Raw genomic sequence first — 23,967 nt, 5'->3', positions numbered from 1 at the left:
ATTCTTCTCTGCAGTTCCGCTCAAGCTCTGTTAAGTTGGATGGGGATCGTCGATGCACAGCCATTTTCAGGTCCCTCCAGAGATGTTCGATCGGGTTCAAGTCCGGGCTCTGGCAGGGCCACTCAAGGACATTCACAGACTTGTCACAAAGCCACTCCTGCATTGTCTTGGCTGTGTGCTTAGGGTCGTTGTCCTGTTGGAAGGTGAACCTCCGCCCCAGTCTGAGGTCCAGAACGCTCTAGAACAGGTTTTCATCAAGGATCTCTCTACTTTGCTCCGTTAATCTTTCCCTCGATCCTGACTAGTCTGCCAGTTCCTGCCGCTGAAAAATATTCCCACACATGATGCTGCCACCACCATGCTTCACCATAGGTATGGTATTGGCCAGGTGATGAGCGGTGCCTGGTTTCCTCCAGACGTGATGCTTGGCATTCAGGCCAAAGAGTTCAATCTTGGTTTCATCAGACCAGAGAATCTTGGTTCTCATGATCTGAGAGTCCTTTAGGTGCCTTTTGGCAAACTCCAAGTGGGCTGACATGTGCCTTTTACTGAGAGGTGGCTTCCGTCTGGCCACTCTACCATAAAGGCCTGATTGGTGGAGTGCTGCAGATATAGTTGTCCTTCTGGAAGGTTCTCCCATCTCCACAGAGGAACTCTGGAGCTCTGTCAGAGTGACCATCGGGTTCTTGGTCACCTCCCTGACTAAGGCCCTTCTCCCCCGATTGCTCAGTTTGGCCGGGCGGCCAGCTCTGTGAAGAGTCCTGGTGGTTCCAAAGTTCTTCCATTTAAGAATGGCGGAGGACACTGTGCTCTTTGGGACCTGCATTGCTGCAGAAATTATTTTATACCCTTTCCCAGATCTGTGTCTTGACACAATCCTGTCTCGGAGGTCTACAGACTATTCCTTCATCCTCATGGCCTCGATTTTGCTCTGACATGCACTGTCAAATGTGGGACCTTATGTAGACAGGTGTGTGTCTTTACAAATCATGTCCAATCAATTTAATTTATCACTTTGGACTCCAATCAAGTTGTAGAAATATCTCAAGGATAATCAATGGAAACAGGATGAACCTAAGCTCCATTTTAAGTGTCATTCCAAAGGGTCTGAATACTTATGTAAATGTGATATTTCAGTTATTTCTTTATTTACTTTGCAAAAATTTCTAAACACCTGTTTTCGCTTCTTCATTCTGGGGTGTGTGTAGATTGATGATTAAAAAAAAGAATTTAATCCATTTTAAAATAAGGCTGTAACGTAACAAAATGTGGAAAAAGTGAAGGGGTCTGAATACTTTCTGAATTAACTGTATATCCATTAGGCACATCTTTAATATTTCTCATTGCCTTTGAATATATGCTTATTTGTACATCTTTAGTTCAGTTAATTGGCAAATGTGGATTTATTAAATGTATGTACTGAAACGTAGCCATAATTATGTTTATGTTATGAAATCGGAAGTGTATCTCATTTCAATGGTACTGTGGTGTGTAGGTCCTGAAATGAAAGCGAGGAGCCAGGTATTTCGGGAGGCACCTTTATTTATGTCCTTCCAGGTTGTAGGGAAGTCCACGAGACAAAGGTGGCACCCAAACCCTTGCCTTCAAACCCACTGGGACTGAACCATTCCCGTGTCGAGGGGTTTGACAGTTAGATTGGCCCGACCCTTGGGAGCCGCCACAGTACAATTGATAATCCAATACAATCAGTACTTTGATGCGAGACTATAGTTTCTGGACTATTAGACATTATTCCTTTGATACTTCAATTCAAGTTTTTTCAAATGCTGCACAGTGCTATCATTTTCCAACATACCCAGTACATTGAAATGAATGTAATAAACATCACCTGTGAGCCAGTTCAAGAACCACTTGTATTTCCAAAGATTTGGGTAGCAGATCATCAGTTTTATTGTATTTTCTAGAACAAAGGCCATCTTTATATTTAGTATTGTGCCAAATTTTGTCTTAATCAGTATTAATATTTATCTGGTAGTGATCAAAATCACATTCGGTAAAATATATGAAAGCAAGAAATGCAAAACATCTGTTTAAGATTCTTGATTGATGAAAGACTGACTTTAAGTGAGACAACGCCTGTGACAGCAAAATGAAAAAATTTCCAGAGGATATTGTTTAAAAAAAAATTGGGATTAGGCCTAAAATAAAAGCCCTAGTAGACAAGAGGTAAAAAGATACAATGTAAAGTTGAAACAGAAACATGCATGAAAATAAAACCTTATGATCATGTTCACTGGGAGAGATACAAAGAACACAAATGATAAAATTGGGAAAGAATTAGCAAGAAAAAATTATCATGGATACATAGAAACATAGAAAATAGGTGCAGGAGTAGGCCATTCGGCCCTACGAGTCTGCACCGCCATTCAATATGATCATGGCTGATCATCCAACTCAGTATCCTGTACCTGCCTTCTCTCCATACCCCCTGATCACTTTAGCCACAAGGACCACATCTAACTCCCTCTTAAATATAGCGAATGAACTGGCCTCAACTACCTTCTGTGGCAGAGAGTTCCAGAGATTCACCACTCTCTGTGTGAAAAATGTTTTTCTCATCTCGGTCCTAAAGGATTTCCCCTTTATCCTTAAACTGTGACCCCCTGTCCTGGACTTCCCCAACACCTGGAACAATCTTCCTGCATCTAGCCTGTCCAACCCCTTAAGAATTTTGTACGTTTCTATAAGATCCCCCCTCAATCTTCTAAATTCTAGCGAGTACAATCCAAGTCTATCCAGTCTTTCTTCATATGAAAGTCCTGACATCCCAGGAATCAGTCTGGTGAACCTTCTCTGTACTCCCTCTATGGCAAGAATGTCTTTCCTCAGATTTGGAGACCAAAACTGTACGCAATACTCCAGGTGTGGTCTCACCAAGACCCTGTACAACTGCAATAGAACCTCCCTGCTCCTATACTCAAATCCTTTTGCTATGAATGCTAACATACCACTCGCTTTCTTCATGGCCTGCTGCACCTACATGCCTACTTTCAATGACTGGTGTACCATGACACCCAGGTCTCGTTGCATCTTCCCTTTTCCTAATCGGCCACCATTTAGATAATAGTCTACTTTCCTGTTTTTGCCACCAAAGTGGATAACCTCACATTTATCCACATTATACTGCATCTGCCATGCATTTGCCCACTCACCCAGCCTATCCAAGTTACCTTGCAGCCTCCTAGCATCCTCCTCACAGCTAACACTGCTCCCCAGCTTCGTGTCATCCGCAAACCTGGAGATGTTGCATTCAATTCCCTCATCCAAATCATTAATATATATTGTAAATAGCTGGGGTCCCAGCACTGAGCCTTGCGGTACCCCACTAGTCACTACCTGCCATTGTGAAAAGGACCCGTTTACTCCTACTCTTTGCTTCCTGTCTGCCAGCCAGTTCTCTATCCACATCAATACTGAACCCCCAATACCGTGTGCTTTAAGTTTGTATACTAATCTCTTATGTGGGACCTTGTCGAAAGCCTTCTGAAAGTCCAGATATAATACATCCACTGGTTTTCCCTTATCCACTCTACTAGTTGCATCCTCGAAAAATTCTATAAGATTCGTCAGACATGATTTACCTTTCGTAAATCCATGCTGACTTTGTCCAATGATTTCACCACTTTCCAAATGTGCTGCTATCCCATCTTTAATAACTGACTCTAGCAGTTTCCCCATTACCGATGTTAGACTAACTGGTCTGTAATTCCCCGTTTTCTCTCTCCCTCCCTTTTTAAAAAGTGGGGTTACATTTGATAAACTATCAAAATCCTTACCTTTACAATTAGAGAGAAGGCTAGGGGAAAAATTAGATTAGGTGATTACGGATACATTAATGCTTATGGAATAAAAAGTTAGCTTCCTTTATGGATATCAATAAAAAGTATACATTTACAATCTCACCTATACCTATTGGACCCACTCAGATTGCCCTTGTTGACCTGAATGGGCAGGTTCACGTATACTTGTCTTTTACCCTTGCAGGAAATTGTGGCCTTGCCTCTTGCTATTTCTAGACTTACCTGCAAGTGAATGCTCCCAATCTACCTTTGCCAGGTCTTCCCTTGTGTTAATGAAATTGGCCGTGTCCCAATTTAAGTCCTTACAAATTCCTGGTCCACCTCTATCCTTTTTCATAATCACTTTAAAAGATACATAAATGTCTGTCTCCAAAATAACTCCCTACTGACACTCAAGACTTGACCAGTTACATTGCCCTCTCTAGGTCCAGCAATCTCCTCCTCTCATGACACTGACAACATACTGTGTTAAAAAGCTCTCCTGGGAGCTTTCAAACTTTGACCCTCGATTGAGCCTTTAACGCAATGGCAATCACAGTGAATATTTGAAAAATTGAAATTGCCCAGTGCAATAATCCTATTTTTATTGTATCTCTCTATCTACCTAAATATCTGTTGCTCCATCTCCTGCTGACTCTAGGTACACCCAGCAAAACAACTTATTTATTGTTTCAGCATGTTCACAAACATTGAAGCAGAAATACAAAGAATGTAGAAATAACCTGCAACGTTCAAATATTAACACCAAACATAAATTTTTTTGTCCGCAAACCTGGAGTGTGAGAAAGGAGGGATATGCGAAGGAAGCAAAATGCTCTGACTTCATGTTCTATATTTTTCATTTACATTAAAACCAGTTGCAAAGCTTGCAAACCTCTTCCATAATCATTTGTGGTGTTCAGATCATTTGTGAAGGGGTAATATTGAAACAGATAATAACCTGTTATCAGAGCATGTAATAACATGTAATAATTGTCACATCTGATTAGAAAGTAGCTCTAAAACTATTAATTAGCAAATTAAAGTAAAATAAGAAAATACCTAATTAGAAGGTGCAAGACTAGTCCAAAGTGTTTTCATAGTTTCAAAACCAATTCAGTAGTGCCACCTGCAGGTTGAATGCAGTAATTTAGTAAAGTTTATTGTCACAATCAATACGCGAGTCGAATGAAAATACCAAAATTATACATACATGAAAGCTTTTTATTTTTTAGATTGCTTCAGTTTTTAACGTCAATGTTCAAATTTCAAATGCAGCATCTTTGTGGCATTATATGCAAAAAATACACACAATCAGGTAGCAATTAACAACTGGCATCTGCAACAATTGAGATTTATGTCACTAGTCTCTATTACACACAGCCTGCCATTACACTCAAGATTACATAAATCCCAGGTTAATAGAGTGCAGAAGGACATGTCAGGAGTGTGTCCACGTGTACCAAAAATGAGACGCTAACCTCGTCAAGCGGCAACACGCACCAATAAAACTAAATTATATCACAACCAATGAATTGGATCAGTCGGCAATCCTGTTGCACCCAGTCATGAAGAGTGGGCTTCAACTAAATGACTAATTAGTGGAGGAGCCATTAGAGCATCTCCAACCATTGTGGTGGCGAAATTTAGCATGAAACGTTAACATGCTAAAGACAGAGCTCTAGCATTCAGTGTTAAGTTCCAAGTCAGTGATCCCTCCCAGTTCCCTCCTGAGATTCCTGCCACCACTGGGATCAGTTCAATTCACTCAAGCCTACTGCGAGTACCAGAAACTGCAAAAGCAGTGGGTACTGGTGACATTCTCAGGCTGTCCCATATCCTCCTATTTTCATTTGCTTCATCAATGATCATCCATTTATGTTAGGAAATGTTCAGTTCTACTTGCTGCAATTCAGTAGATGAAGCTATTAATTTGCATCGAGATTAATACGTGATACGGTGCATAACCTTTTTTCTACAATTGCCAGGCTGTGACCAACTCCAACAGGACAGGGATTAATTTGCGTATCCTTCACATGCAATGGCATAAACATTGATTCCCCACCTTCAACAACCTGAGGCTGAGTATTAACTAGAAATTCAGCTGGACTAGTCATTATATACAATGTTCACCATATACAAATACTTTCAGCTTATTTTACTGAATGCAAGTCCAACAATATTCAAAGCACAACTCCATGTAAAGCAGCTCAGGTGCACAGTGATCTTTGTGTGTACCATTCACAAAATGCATCACCTAGGCTACTCTGAAATCACCTTCAAAATATGGCCCTTTAAATTTTATATTTTTTAAACACGGAATGGAATACTGTCCCTGCAAACCTTCCCCCACCCAAAATCATGTCAAACTGCTGGATCTCCAGCATAATGGGGAGGAAAATGGTAAAATAAAAACACAGCATCTCCTATGGTTTATTGGGGAAACGTAATGAAAAGGGAAGTGATTGGAAGAGCAGATCTGAGGATTGTGAAGGGAACAGTCCCTTTGGAACACAAAAGAGTGATTGGTGGTGGCTGCGATGTATAAGATTAAATGATTAAACTTGGATCACAGTGTAGATAAAAAACAATTTTATGGAATTGTGCTATTGGTAAATATTAAACTATTTTAATGAGGATCCTGTGCAGTTGATGTGAACATAATCGTTGAAGCAGTACTTAAGCACTAAGGAGTACAGCGATATTAGTTAAATTAATCCTGAGATTTTTTTTCTCTTTAGGAGGAAGAAGGAGAGGATGCAGATGCTTCATCAGGTCCCTCTGCTGTTAGCCACAAACTGCCACCTGCCCAAGCTATGCACCACTTCAATTCTCGTTACTCTGAGATGGGCTGCAGTGGATTGCAAATGCTTGATGCTCACGAGGAGAATCCAGAATCGATTCTTGATGAACATGTCCAGCGCGTAATGAAGACTCCTGGCTGCCAGTCTCCAGGACCTGGACGGCATTCTCCAAAGTCCCGCTCTCCAGACGGCTTATCCAGTGGAAAGGCGGCAGCATTAGCTGGGTCGTTGCAACCTTCAGGTCATAAACATGTGTCTAAGACAGGTGTGAAAGTTGAGACTCCCAATATGTACCATCACAAACATGTTTACCACCATATTCATCATCATAATGGGATGAAACCAAAAGAACAAATTGAGGCAGAAGCCACACAAAGGGTCCAGAGTAACTTCTGGAATGCTGACTCTCACCACTATGCAACAAAATCACGGAATTGTGCAGAAAGCACGAACATGGTACCTAATCCAGCTGAGTCGTCGAATTATGGGTAAGTAATCATGTCCAATCCTGTAGCACTTTGTGCCACGTTACATGGTCATTTTATGCTCAATGTTCAATGTCATCGCATGTAGTTCTGAAGCCAGTTTTAAAATATTTTCTTGAATTTGCTGTTCTTTATTTGATAATGGAAGTAATGTGTGGTGCAGTTGGCATCAATACATGAAAGAGGGAAACATTAGAAATGTAACTAAAGAGTTTCCTCCGATGCATCTGAAGTGGATGTGCATATACAATGAGTTTAAGCTTCAGGATTATACTCTGGTCCTTTTGGGTGGCACAGCTGGTAGAGCTGCTGCTTCACAGGTCAGAGATCCAGGTTCGATCCTGATCTTGGGTGCTGTCTGTATGGAGTTTGTACATTCTTCAAGTGACCATGTGGGTTTCCTCCAGGTGCTCAGTTTCCTTCCACATCTCAAAGATATGTAGATTTCTCTCTGCAAATTGCTCCCAGTGTGTCGGGAGTTGATGAGAAAGTGAGATAACAGAAGTAGTGTGGAAGTGGGGGGGGGGTTAATGGTCAGCATGGATGCAGTGGGCCGAAGGACCTGTTTCCATGCTGTACCTCTAGACTTCTAACCTAACTTATCCTGGGTCATCCATCCTATAGATGAGGTCCAAAATTGCTTGCATGGCACAGGAGAGAGCAATTTTGAAAGTGGAATGCAAAGTTAGAAAATGGTCACCAAAGAGATGTTTGTTTTCAAATTGTACAAGAGTTCAGAGTATGTGAAATTTAAAAATTGCTTGACATAATCTTGCAGCTTATTCCATGAGTACATCACTCATGGACTCTCAGAGATTACCTGATTTCTGTTAGATTTTAACCTACTCTATGAATAGTCTGCCAACACTCCTCTGTCCTTGCAGCAGTACAGTCTTGAAAGTTATCCTCTCTTTTGTAACTAGGTAAGCCTCTAGATACCTTTTGATTACTTCAAGTAAATAGAATCATTATTTGCTTCTCCTTGTTTCTTGCACCTGAAACCTGCTTTGTAGAATCACCCATTGAGCCTATTGGGCTTTTGGAGCACATTTACATTGTTGCAGAAGGTCTATAGGGGAGGTGAAGGGCAACCATATCTATATTTTATTCCATTGCAAAATTGCTTCATATGGTTCCAACAAGGTTCTTTCTAGTTGTTAATATTAAACTACGATCAATTTCCCTCCTGGGATAAATAAAGTTCTATCGTATCGTAACATGTTGGTGAACCTGCCTTTTCAATTCTGCAATTTGTCATTTACAACAGGATTTCCATCAACTCACTCTCTGCCCACTGCGCTGTGTACATCAAATCTTAATGGTCACCTTGAATATTGTCCTTTTGTTCCTCTGTACTTACTCTGCTCTCTATCATAACATCATACAACACGGATCATATTATTTGGTCCACAAATCGCCATATTCCCATCAACACCGCCACCCATTCTACCACTTAAGCACTATTGATAATTTACAATTAACCAGTTAAACTGCCAACTTGCATGGATTTTGGTTGTGGAAGAAGATTAAGAAAACCCGCTGGGGGAAGTGTAAATGCCACATGTGCAATCATTGAGGGCAGGATTGGAGCCATGCTATCACTTGGCTCCAGCAACAGTTCCAATAGTCACATCCCCATATTTTTTGAATCTTTGGGTAACCTCGATTACCTTGCACTGTCAATCTTAAGCAGTATGTTTTGTACATTTTTGTTTTAGACATCACAGCCCTGATTAATTTCTGAATCCTATCTCCAATCACTGTCCATTCTTTCTCACCTAGTGTGCACTGAAAAAAATTCCGACGATTACACCGCCTACCCCTATCTCATAAAACTTTCTTGGGCCCAACTCTGTGCAGTCTAAATAGCTTTGTGTTCATCTCTTCAAGCAGTTATTTTCCTGGTACAATATTCCGTGGTTTGGAATATTGCCTGATTTAGAATCATTTCTTCTTGTTGCCATTTGTCTCAAAGTAAAGTCATGCACAAGCTGAATGTTACCAATCCTTCTGAAAATAAATTTGAATTCATGTTTTATAAAGCCAATTGAAATTCCATAAATTTAGTTAGATTGTTTGATTTCTAACTTTTCTCTTTCTGATTAAAAAAAGTCTGACCTGAAATGTTAAAATTGTCTTTTGCTCCACATATTCTACTTGATCTGTTGAGCATATCCAGTGTTTTGTATTTCTGTAACTTTATTCAGGTTGTGTGTGATGCTACCACAAATGCTATAATTACTCTAACAATGATCACAATCTGTGTCTTTCCCGTCTAAAACTATTTTGCTCACAGATCCATACTTTAGTTGTTTTTTAAAAACATTCCTCAGTTAATTAGACCCAATATAGTTTTTCAAGTTCTTGGTTGGATTGGCAACAATTCCAATTGCAGTTGACTGAAGCAGGACCAAAGGATTAGTAACATTCAGCTCTTGTGGACTATGGTAGGACTATGGTTCGAGACAATGGCAACTTTCAAATCTCCTGCTGCTCTTTAGCTCCATCATCCACTGCTCTGGGTATGTAGTCAACTTTGTGATTAGTTCCTGATTTAGCCTTCTAGTTCAAGATTACCTGACTATTTGGTCATCTGCATCGTGTTTTCAATGCTTTCTTGGTGTTTACGCTTAGGCTGCTATCTTCCAATGTGAACAGCTTATCCTATGGCAAGATTTATCAAATCTGCTATTGGTCTAATGTGGTCATGATCTTGTGCATGATTAAATCTCTTCAGTCCTGTTTCCTTCAAGTGAAATAACCCTGCTTTCTATTTTAAATGAATAACTGATTTCCTCCATCTTCGGAACAATTCTAATAGATGTTTTAAGGTCCTTGAGATAAAACAGATTCTTACCTCAATACAAGTCAGATAGACTGATTGGATACAATGTTTACATGTTCAATGTTACCTGCTTACTTTATGCACCCCATTTATTGAACGGTCTCATCATGCCCTGTAAGATTGCAGGATTTATGCACTTGTTACACAATACTCTTTACGAATGGGATTTGGTCTGTTATCTTTGCTTATTCTTTGTGCCAAAGTGTAACTGCCAAGTCTAGAATCCCCAGGAGATGATACTCTTAGCGAGTAAGATAAGGTGAAAAAGGAAATTTTATGTCAGGCATCAAGGGTTTAATAGCTTGGAGAGGACTATGAAAACTAGGGATAAAATTAAGAAAGAAGGGAACATGAAAAAATATGACGCAGAAAATCAAAAGGAAATCTGAAGGAAAAGATGTTTTAGAATTAACAGCAGACAACCAAGAGCTGGGCTGATTAGGGACCTGAAAATGTCACCTATTCATGTAGGATGCAGGTGCAAAGTATTGATAAAGAATCCATTTGCCACTGCCCTCAAAAGACCACGATGCTGATGGTATAACAGAAAGGGAAGTGTGTAAAATATTGTTTAGGCAAACATGAGACTGAAAGATCTAGTATCATTAAAGTGGATAAATTGATATGTTCAGGTGAAATTCCTCTCATGCTGTTAAGAAGGGGTAAAAACACCAGAGACGCTTTCTAAGCATCCCTGGCATTAACAATGATGCCAGAAGACCGGAGAGATAGTGAAATGTAACTGTTATGCAAAAAAAGGGATAATCTGAGGGATTGGGGGTCAGTTTAACTTTGGACAAATTATTGGAATTAATTGAGAAGACCAGAATAAACCTTCAATTAGAAGATTCAAGAGATTCAAGAGAGTTTATTGTCATGTGTCCCAGATAGGACAATGAAATTCTTGCTTTGCTTCAGCACAACAGAATATAGTAGGCATGAATAATACAGAACAGATCAGTGTGTCCATATACCATTATATAAATATATACACACATGAATAAATAAACAGATAAAGTACAAATAAACAGATAATGAGCTATGAATGTTCAGAGTTTTGTATGAGTCGAGTTTAATAGCCTGATGGCTGTGGGGAAGTAGCTATTCCTGAAACTGGACGTTGCAGTCTTCAGGCTCCTGTATCTTCTACCTGAAGGTAGCAGGGAGATGTGTGTGTGGCCAGGATGGTGTGGGTCCTTGATGATGCTGCCAGCCATTTTGAGGCAGCGACTGCGATAGATCCCCTCGCTGGTAGGGAGGTCAGAGCCGATGATGGACTGTGCAGTGTTTACTACTTTTTGTGGTCTTTTCTGCTCCTGGGCACTCAAGTTGCCGAACCAAGCCATGATGCAACTGGTCAGCATGCTCTCTACTGTGCACTTGTAGAAGTTAGAGAGAGTCCTCCTTGACATACCGACTCTCCGTAATCTTCTCAGGAAGTAGAGGCAATGATGAGCTTTCTTTATAATTGCATCAGTGTTCTTGGACAAGGAGAGATCTTCAGAGATGTGCACGCCCAGGAATTTGAAGCTCTTGCCCCTTTCCACCGTTGATATAAACGGGATTGTGGGTCCCCATCCTACCCCTTCCAAAGTCCACAATCAGTTCCTTGGTTTTGCTGGTGTTGAGGGTCAGGTTATTGTGCTGGTACCATTTGGTCAGTCGGTCGATCTCTCTTATATACTCTGACTCATCTCCATCAGTGATACGTCCCACAACAGTGGCGCCGTCAGCGAACTTGATGATGGTGTTCGCACTATGACCGGCTACGCAGTCATGAGTATAGAGTGAGTACAGCAGGGGGCTGAGCACGCAGCCTTGAGGTGCTCCCATGCTGATTGTTATCGAGGCTGACACCTTTCCACCAATTCGAACAGTCTGTGGATTGTGAATGAGGAAGTCTAGGATCCAATTGTAGAGGGATGCGCAGAGACCCAGTTCTGCGAGTTTGGTAACCAGCTTGGAGGGGATGATTGTATTAAATGCCGAGCTGTAAGCAATGAATAACAGCCTGACATATGAGTTTCTGTTGTCCAAGTGGCCCAGAGCGGAGTGGAGAGCCAGCAAGATCGCATCCACCGTTGATCTGTTGTGGCGGTAGGCGAACTGCAGTGGGTCCAGGTTTTTGTCGAGGTAGGAGTTGATTTGCGCCATGATCAACTTCTCAAAGCACTTCATCACCACCGGCGTTAGTGCCACTGGTCGATAGTCATTGAGGCACGTCACCTTATTCTTCTTGGGCACTGGTATAATTGATGCCCTTTTAAAGCAGGTGGGAACCTCAGACCTCAGAAGTGAGAGGTTGAAAATGTTTGTAAAAACGCCAGCCAATTGGTCTGCCCAGGTTTTTAGAACACGACCGGGTATACCATCAGGTCCAGGCGCTTTTCGAGGGTCCGCCCCTCTGAAGGATTTTCTGACGTCGGTCTCTGTGACTGTGACTGAAATACCATCACAGCGAATGGGGGCTCGAGAAGGCACATCAGTGTTCTCCCTATCAAAGCGTGCGTCAAATGCATTGAGCTCGTCAGGGAGTGATGCTACGCTGACATTCGAACTACCTCCTGATTTCGCCTTTTAGGAGGAGATTGCATTCCGGCCCCGCCACAGCTGCCGAACATCTGTCTCATCCTCTAGCTTGGAGCAGGTCCCTTTTGGCCTTTTTGATGGCCTTACCAAGGTCATATCTTGGCTTCTTGTAGACCACTGTATCAACAGACATGAATGTCTGGTCTTCAGAAGAGTGCGGATCTCAAAGTTCATCCAAGGTTTCTGATTGGGAAACACTCGGAAGGTTTTTGTAGGGATTCAGTCCTCCACACATATCTTTATGCAGTCTGTAACGACTGTGGCGTATTCATTCAGGTCCGTTGCCGAGTCCCTGAACATTGCCCAGTCTACAGACTCCAAACAAGGCATAGATAGAGGAAGCTGTCTGTTTGCCTCCATTGCAAAGGGGTTTGGAGTGTAAAAATGGGGAGGATGTGTTGCAATTGTAGTCAAGTCAAGTTTATTTGTCACATGCACATACAAGATGTGCAGTGAAATGAAAGTGGCAATGCCTGCAGATTATGCAAAAACAACAGAACAACAGAATAAACAGAACCAGTATTTACAATTTAGAAAAATAAAATAAAAAAAGACAACACACAACAGTAAATTAGTCCCTGGTGAGATAAGAATTTACAGTCCTGATAGCCTGTGGGAAGAAACTCCGTCTCATGCTCTCTGTTTTCACAGCGTGACAGCGGAGGCGTTTGCCTGACCGTAGCAGCTGGAGCAGTCCGGTGCTGGGGTGGTAGGGGTCCCTCATTATGTTGCTGGCTCTGGATCTGCACCTCCTGGTGTATAGGTCCTGCAGGGGGATGAGTGTCGTTCCCATAGTGTGTTTGGCCGAACGCACTGCTCTCTGCAGAGCCTTCCTGTCCTGGGCTGGGCTGTTCCCAAACCAGATTGTGATGTTGCCGAACAAGATGCTTTCTACAGCCCCACAGTAGAAGCACTGAAGGATCCTCAGAGAGACTCTGAATTTCCTCAGCTTCCTGAGGTGGTAAAGGCGCTGTGTTGCCTTATTCACCAGTGCGGCAGTGTGTGTTGTCCATGTCAGATCCTCTGTGATGTGGACTCCCAGGTATTTGAAGCTGCTCACCCAATCCACAGTTGTCCCATTTATCTCCAGTGGCGTGTACGTCGTCGGATGTTGAGCCCTTCTAAAGTCCACAATCAGCTCCTTAGTTTTTTTGACATTCAAGAGGAGACTGTTGTCCTGACACCAGAATACCAGATCAGCCACCTCCTCCCGGTAGGCCTTCTCATCGTTATCGGAGATTAGGCCCACCACCACAGTGTCATCAGCAAACATGATGATGGAGTTGGAGCTGAACCTGGCCACGCAGTCATGTGTGTACAGGGAGTACAGTAGGGGGTTAAGGACGCAACCCTGGGGGTATCCTGTGTTCAGGGTGAGGGGGTTGGAGGTATGTTCCCCATCTTGACCACCTGGGGCCTGGCTATGAGAAAGTCCAAGACCCAGGCACACAGGGGAGTGTTCAGCCCCAGTTCCAGCAGCTTCTCAGCAAGTCTGGTGGGGACTATGATATGGAAAGCCGAACTGAAATCAATGAACAACATCCTCACATAGCCCCCCCTTCTGGCTATCAAGATGAGAGAGAGTGGTGTGCAGAACCTGGGAGACCGTATCATCCGTGGATCTGTTCGGACGGTATGCAAACTGCTGCGGGTCCATGGTGCGAGGGAGGAAGGCGCAGATGTAGTTCTTGATCAGTCTCTCAAAGCATTTCATGACTACCGAGGTGAGGGCCACCGGTCGGTAGTCATTCAAGCAGGCTGGAGAGGCATTCTTTGGCACTGGTACAATGGTGGATCTTTTGAAACAGGCAGGGACCACGGACTTGGCCAGGGAGAGGTTGAATATTATGATGAGCACTGGAGCAAGCTGAGTAGCACAGGACAATAGTACTCGCCGAGATATACCATCTGGGCCCACAACTTTCCTCGTGTTCACACTAGTCAGAGCCTTTCTCAAGTGGTGCTCGAGCTAGGGGTGATGTAGCCCGTCTCGAATCGTGCATAAAAAGAGTTCAGGTCATCAACTAGGGAGGTGCCAGCACCCCTGGTTGACGAGGCGGTGCTCTGGTGTGATGAAGGGTACAGGGTGTGATGAAGCCTCACCTAGAAACCTCATACAGTTGTGGTCTCCCTGCCTAAGTAAAAATAAAGTAATATTGGAGGTCGTCCAAACGAAATTCACCAGGCTAATTCTAAGAATGAGGAGGTTGTCCTATCAAGAGAGACTAAATAATTTGGGCCTGTATTCCTTGGAGTTTACAAGAAATTTGGCTATCGTATTCAAGCAGACAAAATCCAAAGTGGGCTTGACAGGATACATTTTTAAAAAGCATTCATAGTGCTGAAATAATCCAATGGGTCAAGCAGCAATCCTGGAGAACATGGAGAGGTGATGTTTCAGGCCAGGCCCCTTCTTCACACAGGATAAATGTTAGGTTATTTTCACTCTTGGGAGAGCCTTGAACAAGGAACAAGATAACGTGGGAGAATTGAGGTACACAGAAATTTCCTCTTGCAGAGGGTGATGGATCTCTGGAATTCTCTGCCATGGTTGGTAGTGAAAGCTACAATAATAGAACTATTCAAAATTGAATTGGATAAATATTTGATTAATTTTAAGACTAGAAGGGCATGGAGGAATGACAGAAGAGGAATTGAGGCCTGCATACATCAAATTGTATTACATGGTGGGGCAGGCTTGAAGAGCCAAATGGCCACTCCTGCTATGTTGTGTTTTTGTGATGAGTCAAGAGCAATCAACATGCATTTGGAAAGAATGCATTCTACCTAAAACGTTTGAGGAGATAAGAAATGTCAATGAATATTTAAATGGATTTTAGCAAGATTTTTGACAGCATCTCATGTGGTATGCTGATCACGAAAGTAAAGGAATATAGATCCAAGGGAGAATGGCAAATGTGATTAGAATTGACTAAGTATCAGTAAGCAAAGGGTAACTGTCGACAAGTGTGTATTCTTTGCAATTGGAAGACTATTTCAAGTGGATTCAAGAGGTTTTACTTGATCCTTTGCTGTTTGTATTAATGTTTGTATTTATAAAACTTCAAAATGGGGGGGTATAACAATTTTTCAGATACAAAAATTATGTATGTGTTTGACAATGGGAAAGATTTATGAGCATGTCATTGGGTTGGTCATTTAGGTGAAGAAGGGCAAATGGTTTTGCATTTAATTAAATATAATGAGATGAAGTGCTTGAAGAAGTGCCACACGTGTGGAGGCACCAGAGGACTTGATCCACAAATCTTGAAAGACGGCAAGACATGTCCTTAAGGTGTTTTAAAAGCAATTTGACGAGACTTAAAATGTACAGGCAGGGGGATTATGGTTTATCGCCATTACCTCTTTAGTTTTCAGTCATATTAAACCCATTTTGGAATCTAGTAGATGACATGCACTGTATTGCCTTCATTATTTTTGTTATGTTAGCTCTTTGAAAAGATTAATCAGGTTACCCTTAAGGGCTTGTTCCACCAGCATGCGATTGCATGCGTCTAGCGCGAACAAACGTGGTCGCTTGAGGTGTACGGCCGCGCGGGGCCGGTCCCGGTCCCACTTCAAAGCGTGGAGGCGTATGGAGTTGTGCGGGGCTGGTCCCGACATCGTGCGGGGCTGGTCCCGACATCGTGCGGGGCTGGTCCCGACATCGCGTGGGGCTCCAAAAATCTTGCACTGTCCGAAAATCCTGCGTGCCAACGGCCTGTCGGCCCGCAGGCGCATTGAGGGCGTACGCAGCATCTCGACGGGCGCACGCAATGTCTTGACATCGTACGCAGCGTCTTGACGCGTATGCCTAGCGAGTGGCGTTGCGCGATGACGTCACCGACCGGCATGCCGTTGCGTGATGACGTCACCGCCCGATGCCATGCGACGTCCAAATTCAGTCGGCCCGCCTCCTGCCCAGCTGATTGATGAGTATGAAGTCGGGACCAGCCCCGCACAACTCCATACACCTCCGCGGTTCGAAGTGGGACCGGCCCCGCGCGGCCGTACGCCTCAAGCGACCACGTTTGGTCGCGCTAGACGCATTCAATCGCATGCTGGTGGGACAGGCCCTTTATGATTTGGTTTCAACAGATTTTTACTGGCTCTACATTCATTCAAACTTCCTTGACCTGTTAATGTTTTCCCTGGTAATTAGTTCTGAAAGCTTCACCACAATAAATGTTTATTGGCATGTCTTTATAAACAAGGGAAGCAATCCTGTCTGAATTTGTGGACCCTTAAGAAACAATATAATTATGCTAACACAAGGAACTGTAGATACTGGTTTACAAAAAAAGACAAAGTGCTGAAGTCAGCAGGTCAGGTAGTATCTCTGGAAGAAATGGATAAGCAAGGTTTTAGAGCTGGATCCTTCTTCAGACAAATTGTAGCGGGGGGGGGGGGGGGTAAGATGGTTTGTGGAAAAAGCTGTAAGAGGTGGGGGCGGAATAAGGTCTGGCAAGTGATGTGGATGCAGTAATGTAAGAAATTGAGAGAAGAGAAATGGTGCGGCCAGAGGAGAGGATTTAAATGGAAAGGGACATGGGTATAGTGAGCGGGATAGTGGGAGAAAGGCATACACGTCCAGGTGGGGCACAGAGAAGGGGGGGAGGGGGCATTATAAAGCAAACCATGGCAGGAACACCAAATGCAGTAGATGAGGTTAGAGGAGATGTATGTGAACTTGTGTCACCTGAAAGGATCGATGGGATCCCTGGATTGACATGAGGGAGCAGGTTAGGGACTCCTTCTGCAACTCCTTGGTTCACTCATCCCTTCCCACACAAACCACCCCTTCCCCATTCTCCAGGTACTTTCCCCTGCAAGCACAGAAGATATTAACCTGTCCCTACACCACATCCCTCTGGCTTTCCAGGTGGTGACAGATGATTGGAGAACTGTCAATATTATAAAAGGAGCAAGTAATTATGTGTGTTTAGCTGTGGCAGGCAAGTTATTATGACAATTCTGAGGGCCTGACTTAAATTTTCATATGAAACAGCACTGATTAATCAAGAACAGTAAGTGTAGATTTGAGGGATCCAATATCTGACTGATGATTGAATTAAACCAACATGTGATGTACCCAACCAAGACTCCAGCAAGGCTTTTGCCACATACACATGGTAGATGGTCAAAAAATGAAAATCCCAGGGAAACGGCAAATTGGCTCAACAACAGTAAAAAAAATGTAGTGGTTGATCGGTGAAGGCTTTGGTTATTGACTAGATTTTTTTTCTTGGAGTGGAGAAGTCTCAGGGGAATACCCGACTGAGGTATACAAATTTGTAAATTGGGTAGAGAGTACAAAACTTCTCTTCGTTAACTAAGGTGCCATTAAGCAAAGAGCATAGATTTACGGTTAGGATGGAAAGGAGATTTGAGAGAGAACGTCGTCCACGATTGTTGGAATCAGGCACGCATTACCTGGATGATGGTGCGGATACTCGCCACATATAAATATATGATCATTTGAATTGCGATGACATAACAGGCTGTATGTAGTCCAATGCTGGAAATTGTGTATGGATGGGTACTTCATGATCAACATGGGCACGGGCAAAGTAACTTGTTTGAATGCTGTATGACTTGCTAAATTACTAAATTGCTTGAATACTGTTGTGCAGGAGTAAAGTCAACACACTGTCGAAACGAAATACCAAGAAGACTGAGCCAGGAAAAGCAGATGCTGGGAACTACGAAACCCCTGCCCCTCCCGAGGACATGGAGCGGAATCAGAAGATACTACAATGGATAATTGAAGGAGAGAAGGAAATTCACAGGCACAAGAAGGCTCCACATAAGTAAGAAAACATGATTTTCTGACCATGATATAAATTGCTGTTAATGAATTGTATATATGAAATTATAGTGACTGTTTCCTAATATTAGAGTCATAGAGACATCGAGTGATACAGTGTGGAAACAGGCCCTTAGGTCCAACTCGCCCACACTGGCCAACAATGTCCCAGCTACCCTAGTCCCACCTTCCTGCGCTTGGTCCATAACCCTCCAAACCTGTCCTATCCATGTTCCTGTCCAACTTTTTCTTAAACGATGGGATAGTCCCAGCCTCAACTACCTCTTCTGGCAGTTTGTTCCATACACCCACCACCCTACGTGTGAAAAAGTTACCCCTCGGAAAATCTTTTCCCCTTCACCCTCATGATTTTGTATACCTCTATAAGATCTCCCCTCATGCTCCTACGCTCCATGGAATAGATACCCGACCTACTTAACCTCTCCCGATACCTCACACCCTCTAGTCCTGGCAACATCCTCGTAAATCTTTTCTGAACCCTTTCAAGCTTGACAATATCTTTCCTATAACATGGTGTTGCCATGTTGTATGCCATGTCATAACTTTACAAGTGATTAAAAAAAAACTTTTGCTTTGATCCTTTGTCAAATTTTCCATGGGAATAAGAATCCAAAGCCAATGAAAGCATGTACCGAAGGGATCTCTCTTGTAACAAATGTTTAATATGCTGTAATCTAATTCCAACCATTATGGTCAATTAACTGGCTTCTTGGTCAACACACATACAATGACCTCCCAAAATGTTTGGGACAAAGACCCATCATTTATTTATTTGCCTCTGTACTCCACAATTTGAGATTTGTAATAGAAAAAAATCACGTGGTTAAAGTGCACATTGTCAGATTTTATTAAAGGGTGTTTTTGGTTTCACCATGTAGAAATTACAGCAGTGTTTATACATAGTCCCCCCCATTTCAGGGCACCATAATGTTTGGGACACATGGCTTCACAGGTGTTTAATTGCTGAGGTATGTTTAAATGCCTCCCTAATGCGGGTATACGAGAGCTCTCAGCACCTAGTCTTTCCTCCAGTCTTTTCATCACCCTTGGAAACTTTTAATGCTGTTTATCAACATGAGGACCAAATTTGTGCCAATGAAAGTTAAAGAAGCCATTATGAGACTGAGAAACAAGAATAAAACTGTTAGAGACATCAGCCAAACTTTAGGCTTACCAAAATCAACTGTTTGGAACATCATTAAGAAGAAAGAGTGCACTGGTGAGCTTACTAATCGCAAAGGAACTGGCAGGCCAAGGAAGACCTCCACAGCTGATGGCAGAAAAATTCTCACTATAATAAAGAAAAATCCCAAATACCTGTCCGACAGATTAGAAACACTCTTCAGGAGTCAGGTGTGGATTTGTCAATGACCACTGAAGACTTCATGAACAGAAATACAGAGGCTACACTGCACGATGCAAACCACTGGTTAGCTGCAAAAATAGGATGGCCAGGTTACAGTTTGCCAAGAAGTACTTAAAAGAGCAACCACAGTTCAGGAAAAATGTCTTGTGGACAGATGAGACTAAGATTAACATATCAGAGTGATGACAAGAGCAAAGTATGTAGGAGAGAAGGAACTGCCAAAGATCAAAAGCATACCCCCTCATCTGTGAAACACGGTGGTGGGGGTGTTATGGCCTGGGCATGTATAGCTGAAGGTACTGGCTCACTTATCTTCGATGATGATACAACTGCTGATGGTAGTAGCATAATGAATTGTGAAGTGTATAGACCATCCTATCTGCTCAAGAAGTTCAAAACAAATGCCTCAAAACTCATTGGCCAGCGGTTCATTCTACAGCAAGACAATGATCCCAAACATACTGCTAAAGCAACAAAGCAGTTTTTCAAAGCTAAAAAATTGTCGTCTTGAGTGGCCAAGTCAATCACCCGATCTGAACCCAATTGAGCATGCTTTTATATGCTGAAGAGAAAACTAAAGGGGACTAGCCCCCAAAACAAGTATAAGCTAAAGATGGCTGCAATACAGGCCTGGCAGTGCATCACCAGAGAGGACAGCCAATAACAGGTGATGTCCATGAATCGCAGACTTCAAGCAGTCATTGCATGCAAAGGATATGCAACAAAATACTAAACATGACTACTTTCATTTACATGACATTGCTGTGGCCCAAACATTATGGTGCCCTGAAATGGGACTAGGTATAAACACTGCTGTAATTTCTACATGGTGAAACCAAAATGTATAAAAATTGTCTTTATTAAAATCTGATAATGTGCACTTTAACCACATGTGTTTTTTTTCTATTACAACTCTCCAATTGTGGAGTACAGAGGCAAATAAATAAATGATGTGTCTTTGTCCCAAACATTATGAAGGGCACTGTAATTTGTTTGTGAAGCAGATATTTAATATTTATATGCATAGAAACCCCACACACAAATTAAAATAGAAGATAGACACAAACTGCTGGAGTAACTCAGCGGGTCGGGCAACATCTCTGTAGAAAAGGAATAAATGACATTTTGGGTCAGAACCCTTCTTCAGACCTGAAGAAAGTCTGAAGCAGTCTCAAGGGATCTGACAGGAAACATCTATGCCATTTCTCCAGAGATGCTGCCTGACCTGCTGAGTTACTCCACCACTTTGTGTCTAGCATTGGTATAAACCTGTATCTGCAGTTGCTTCCTACACAACATTAAAATGGATTTTGGACGTGTCCTCAACCTAAACCTTTTTGAACTTTTCTGAAAAGCTGCTATACACCTCGATTGTAAAGCAATTTTAATTAATCTAAGCTTTACAATCTACTTTGATTGTTATTTTACCATTTTGTTACTTATAAAGTTGCATCTTTTATACTTACGCTGTTTATGAGCAGGATTTTTGCAAACCTGCACTAATTACTCATTACATTTGCCTTGTTTTGCAGTTTGACTGGGGCCAAGAAACAACCTAGCCATGATACTTCTAGACCAAGTTCAATTGAGAGGCCAGGAACTGTTCATCCATGGGTCAGTGCTCAGTTGCGAAATCCTGTCCAACCGTCGCATCCATTCATTCAGGATCCAACCATGCCACCCAACCCTGCACCTAACCCTCTGACTCAACTGGAAGAGGCACGCAGACGGCTTGAGGAGGAGGAGAAGAAGAGTGGCAAACTACAGTCCAAGCAGAGGTAACAGAAATTAATATTTCATACTTGATTTGAAAAAATAATTCATACGTTGTTTAATTCGTGCTTTAAGTGGTGGATCAGTAAGTGTAATTGGAGGTTCTACAGATGGATTTTACATTATTATCCATTTAAAACATATTGCACTTGTAAAATATAAGATGTGCATTTGATCTGATTAGTTGCTTAGATCATACATGCATACTGAAAGATACATCATGACAGCTTGCAGCAGGATCATACAATTTTAGAATATAAAAATTGTTGATTTCCTCCTCATTTTGTGCATTTTTTATTTGTCATTGGAGCAACCCATGTTGAATTGTGAATTTCAGATATTGTTTCCTTTGTAATAGCCTAACCTCTGCTTAGAAGCTTGCAAAGTACTTTAACCTCTGCTTTGTAATCTTGCCAATTGAATTTTGTTTCTTGAAACTATAACATAATGTAGGATTTTGGTGACAGGTCTGAGCTTTTAACATTCTATCTTTCACTTTGTGTTAATATGGTGGAGGAGGAACATTCAGTAAGGGATTTAGAAAACACTGCACGCTCCTTAGTCTTAACTTCATTACCAAAATTTCCCTTATTTTTAATTTGGAAGCATTATACCCAGATTTTATTAATATTTAATTTATTTTTCTCACAAATTAGACATTTTAAAGTGTGATAAATAGGCATGTTATATTTAGCCTCAATATGCAAATAACTCAAAAGCACTTTGGTTCTCTTGGTCTCCTAATTCTTATTCTTAATGGCATTTGGTTAAATTGAGACTGGTTATCTTTCAAACTACTTGAACTTTCAAATTATCATTAATCTGGAAAACATTGCTACGTATTGATATGTGTTGCCCACCTGATCTTCTGGAGAAGATTTGTCCAAGGTCAGACCTGAAAAAACTGACAAATGTGTTAAATTAACATTGTAAAAATGTAATTTGATCTTTATTTAGCTCATTGATCATAGACAGCAGTGCAAATAATCAGCTGTTGTCAGTATTTTGTACCATTGAATCATTTCTACCTTAACTTTAATTTATTGTAAAGGATTAGACCAATAGTTTTAATAAATAGCTTGGCAAAATCATCCACTGATCTTCATTAAAATAGCTTTATTCTTTTGTCTCCCTCAAGCCTGGGTAAAATGTCAATCATTATATTCAAGCAAATATTGACATTGATGTCAATCAATTGTATTCTTGATATTCCTTCAACAGAGATGCCTTCAACCCCTAACCATTCCCTTAATGGCATAATTAAAACTGACATCTTGTCATTTGGCGAAACAGCATCATAAATCTATTGATTCACCAAAGTACTAAAATATACTGAGCTTTATTTTTAAATATAGGAAAATAACTGCTGCTTCAAAGTTATTTTAATTCAAATGGTGCTTTGTTTAGATTTAAAATCTTGCGTTTTGTCTAATTTGTATATTTTGAGCAGGCAAAAGATTGAGATCGATCATTGCAGATTTAGAAAAAGTAATTAAAATTTCAGTCTAACAATTTGACTTTTTAATCTAATAATCCTCAGTCAAATTTACAAGCCAAAATTAGATAATTGACTTTAAATATTAAAGACTTTACTAAATGTAATAAATTACAATAGACAATAGGTGCAGGAGTAGGCCATTTGAGCCAGCACCGCCATTCAATGGGATCATGGCTGATCATCCCCAATCAATACCCCATTCCTGCCTTCTCCCCATCTCCCCTGACTCCACTATCTTTAAGAGCCCTATCTAGCTCTCTCTTGAAAGTATCCAGAGAACCGGCCTCCACCGCCCTCTGAGGCAGAGAATTCCACACTCACAACTCTGTGAGAAAAAGTGTTTCCTCGTCTCCGTTCTAAATGGCATACTCCTTATTCTTAAACTGTGGCCCCTGGTTCTGGACTCCCCCAACATCGGGAACATGTTTCCTGCCTCTAGCGTGTCCAAACCCTTAGCAATCTTATATGCTTCAATAAGATCTCCTCTCATCCTTCTAAACTCCTCCAGAGTGTACAAGCCCAGCCACTCCATTCTCTCAGCATATGACAGTCCTGCCATCCCAGGAATTAACCTTGTAAACCTACGCTGCACTCCCTCAATAGCAAGAATGTCCGTCTTCAAATTAGGGGACCAAAACTGCACACAATACTCCAGGTGTGGTCTCACTAAGGCCCTATACAACTGCAGAAGGACCTATTTGCTCCTATACTCGACTCCTCTTGTTATAAAGGCCAACATGCCATTCGCTTTCTTCACTGCCTGCTGTACCAGCATGCTTACTTTCTTAGACTGATGAACAAGGACCCCCCAGATCCCGTTGTACTTCCCCTTTTCCCAACTTGATGCCATTTAGATAGTAATCTGCCTTCCTGTTTTTTATTCCAAAGTGGATAACCTCACATTTATCCACATTAAACTTCATCTGTCATGCATCTGCCCACTCCCCCAACCTGTCCAAGTCACCCTGCATTCTCATAGC

At 41.8% G+C, this 23,967-nt stretch overlaps 1 protein-coding gene across 2 annotated transcripts in view; it reads left to right on the top strand.

The window, feature by feature from the left end:
- axin1 (axin 1) overlaps window positions 1–23,967 on the top strand; it is a 136,946-nt gene that overhangs the window by 101,487 nt on the left and 11,492 nt on the right. For both annotated transcript variants that reach the window (XM_033040475.1, XM_033040476.1), the window contains exons 6-8: window positions 6,542–7,092; window positions 18,157–18,333; window positions 21,249–21,494. In XM_033040475.1, coding sequence (XP_032896366.1) covers window positions 6,542–7,092; window positions 18,157–18,333; window positions 21,249–21,494 — 974 coding nt within the window. The remainder of the gene's footprint in view (window positions 1–6,541; window positions 7,093–18,156; window positions 18,334–21,248; window positions 21,495–23,967) is intronic.

The sequence above is a fragment of the Amblyraja radiata genome, chromosome 22, assembly GCF_010909765.2.
Source record: "Amblyraja radiata isolate CabotCenter1 chromosome 22, sAmbRad1.1.pri, whole genome shotgun sequence".
NCBI classification, from domain to species: Eukaryota; Metazoa; Chordata; class Chondrichthyes; order Rajiformes; family Rajidae; genus Amblyraja; species Amblyraja radiata.
Note: the sequence above shows the minus strand (reverse complement) of the source record. Positions and strands in the feature narration are given on the sequence as shown.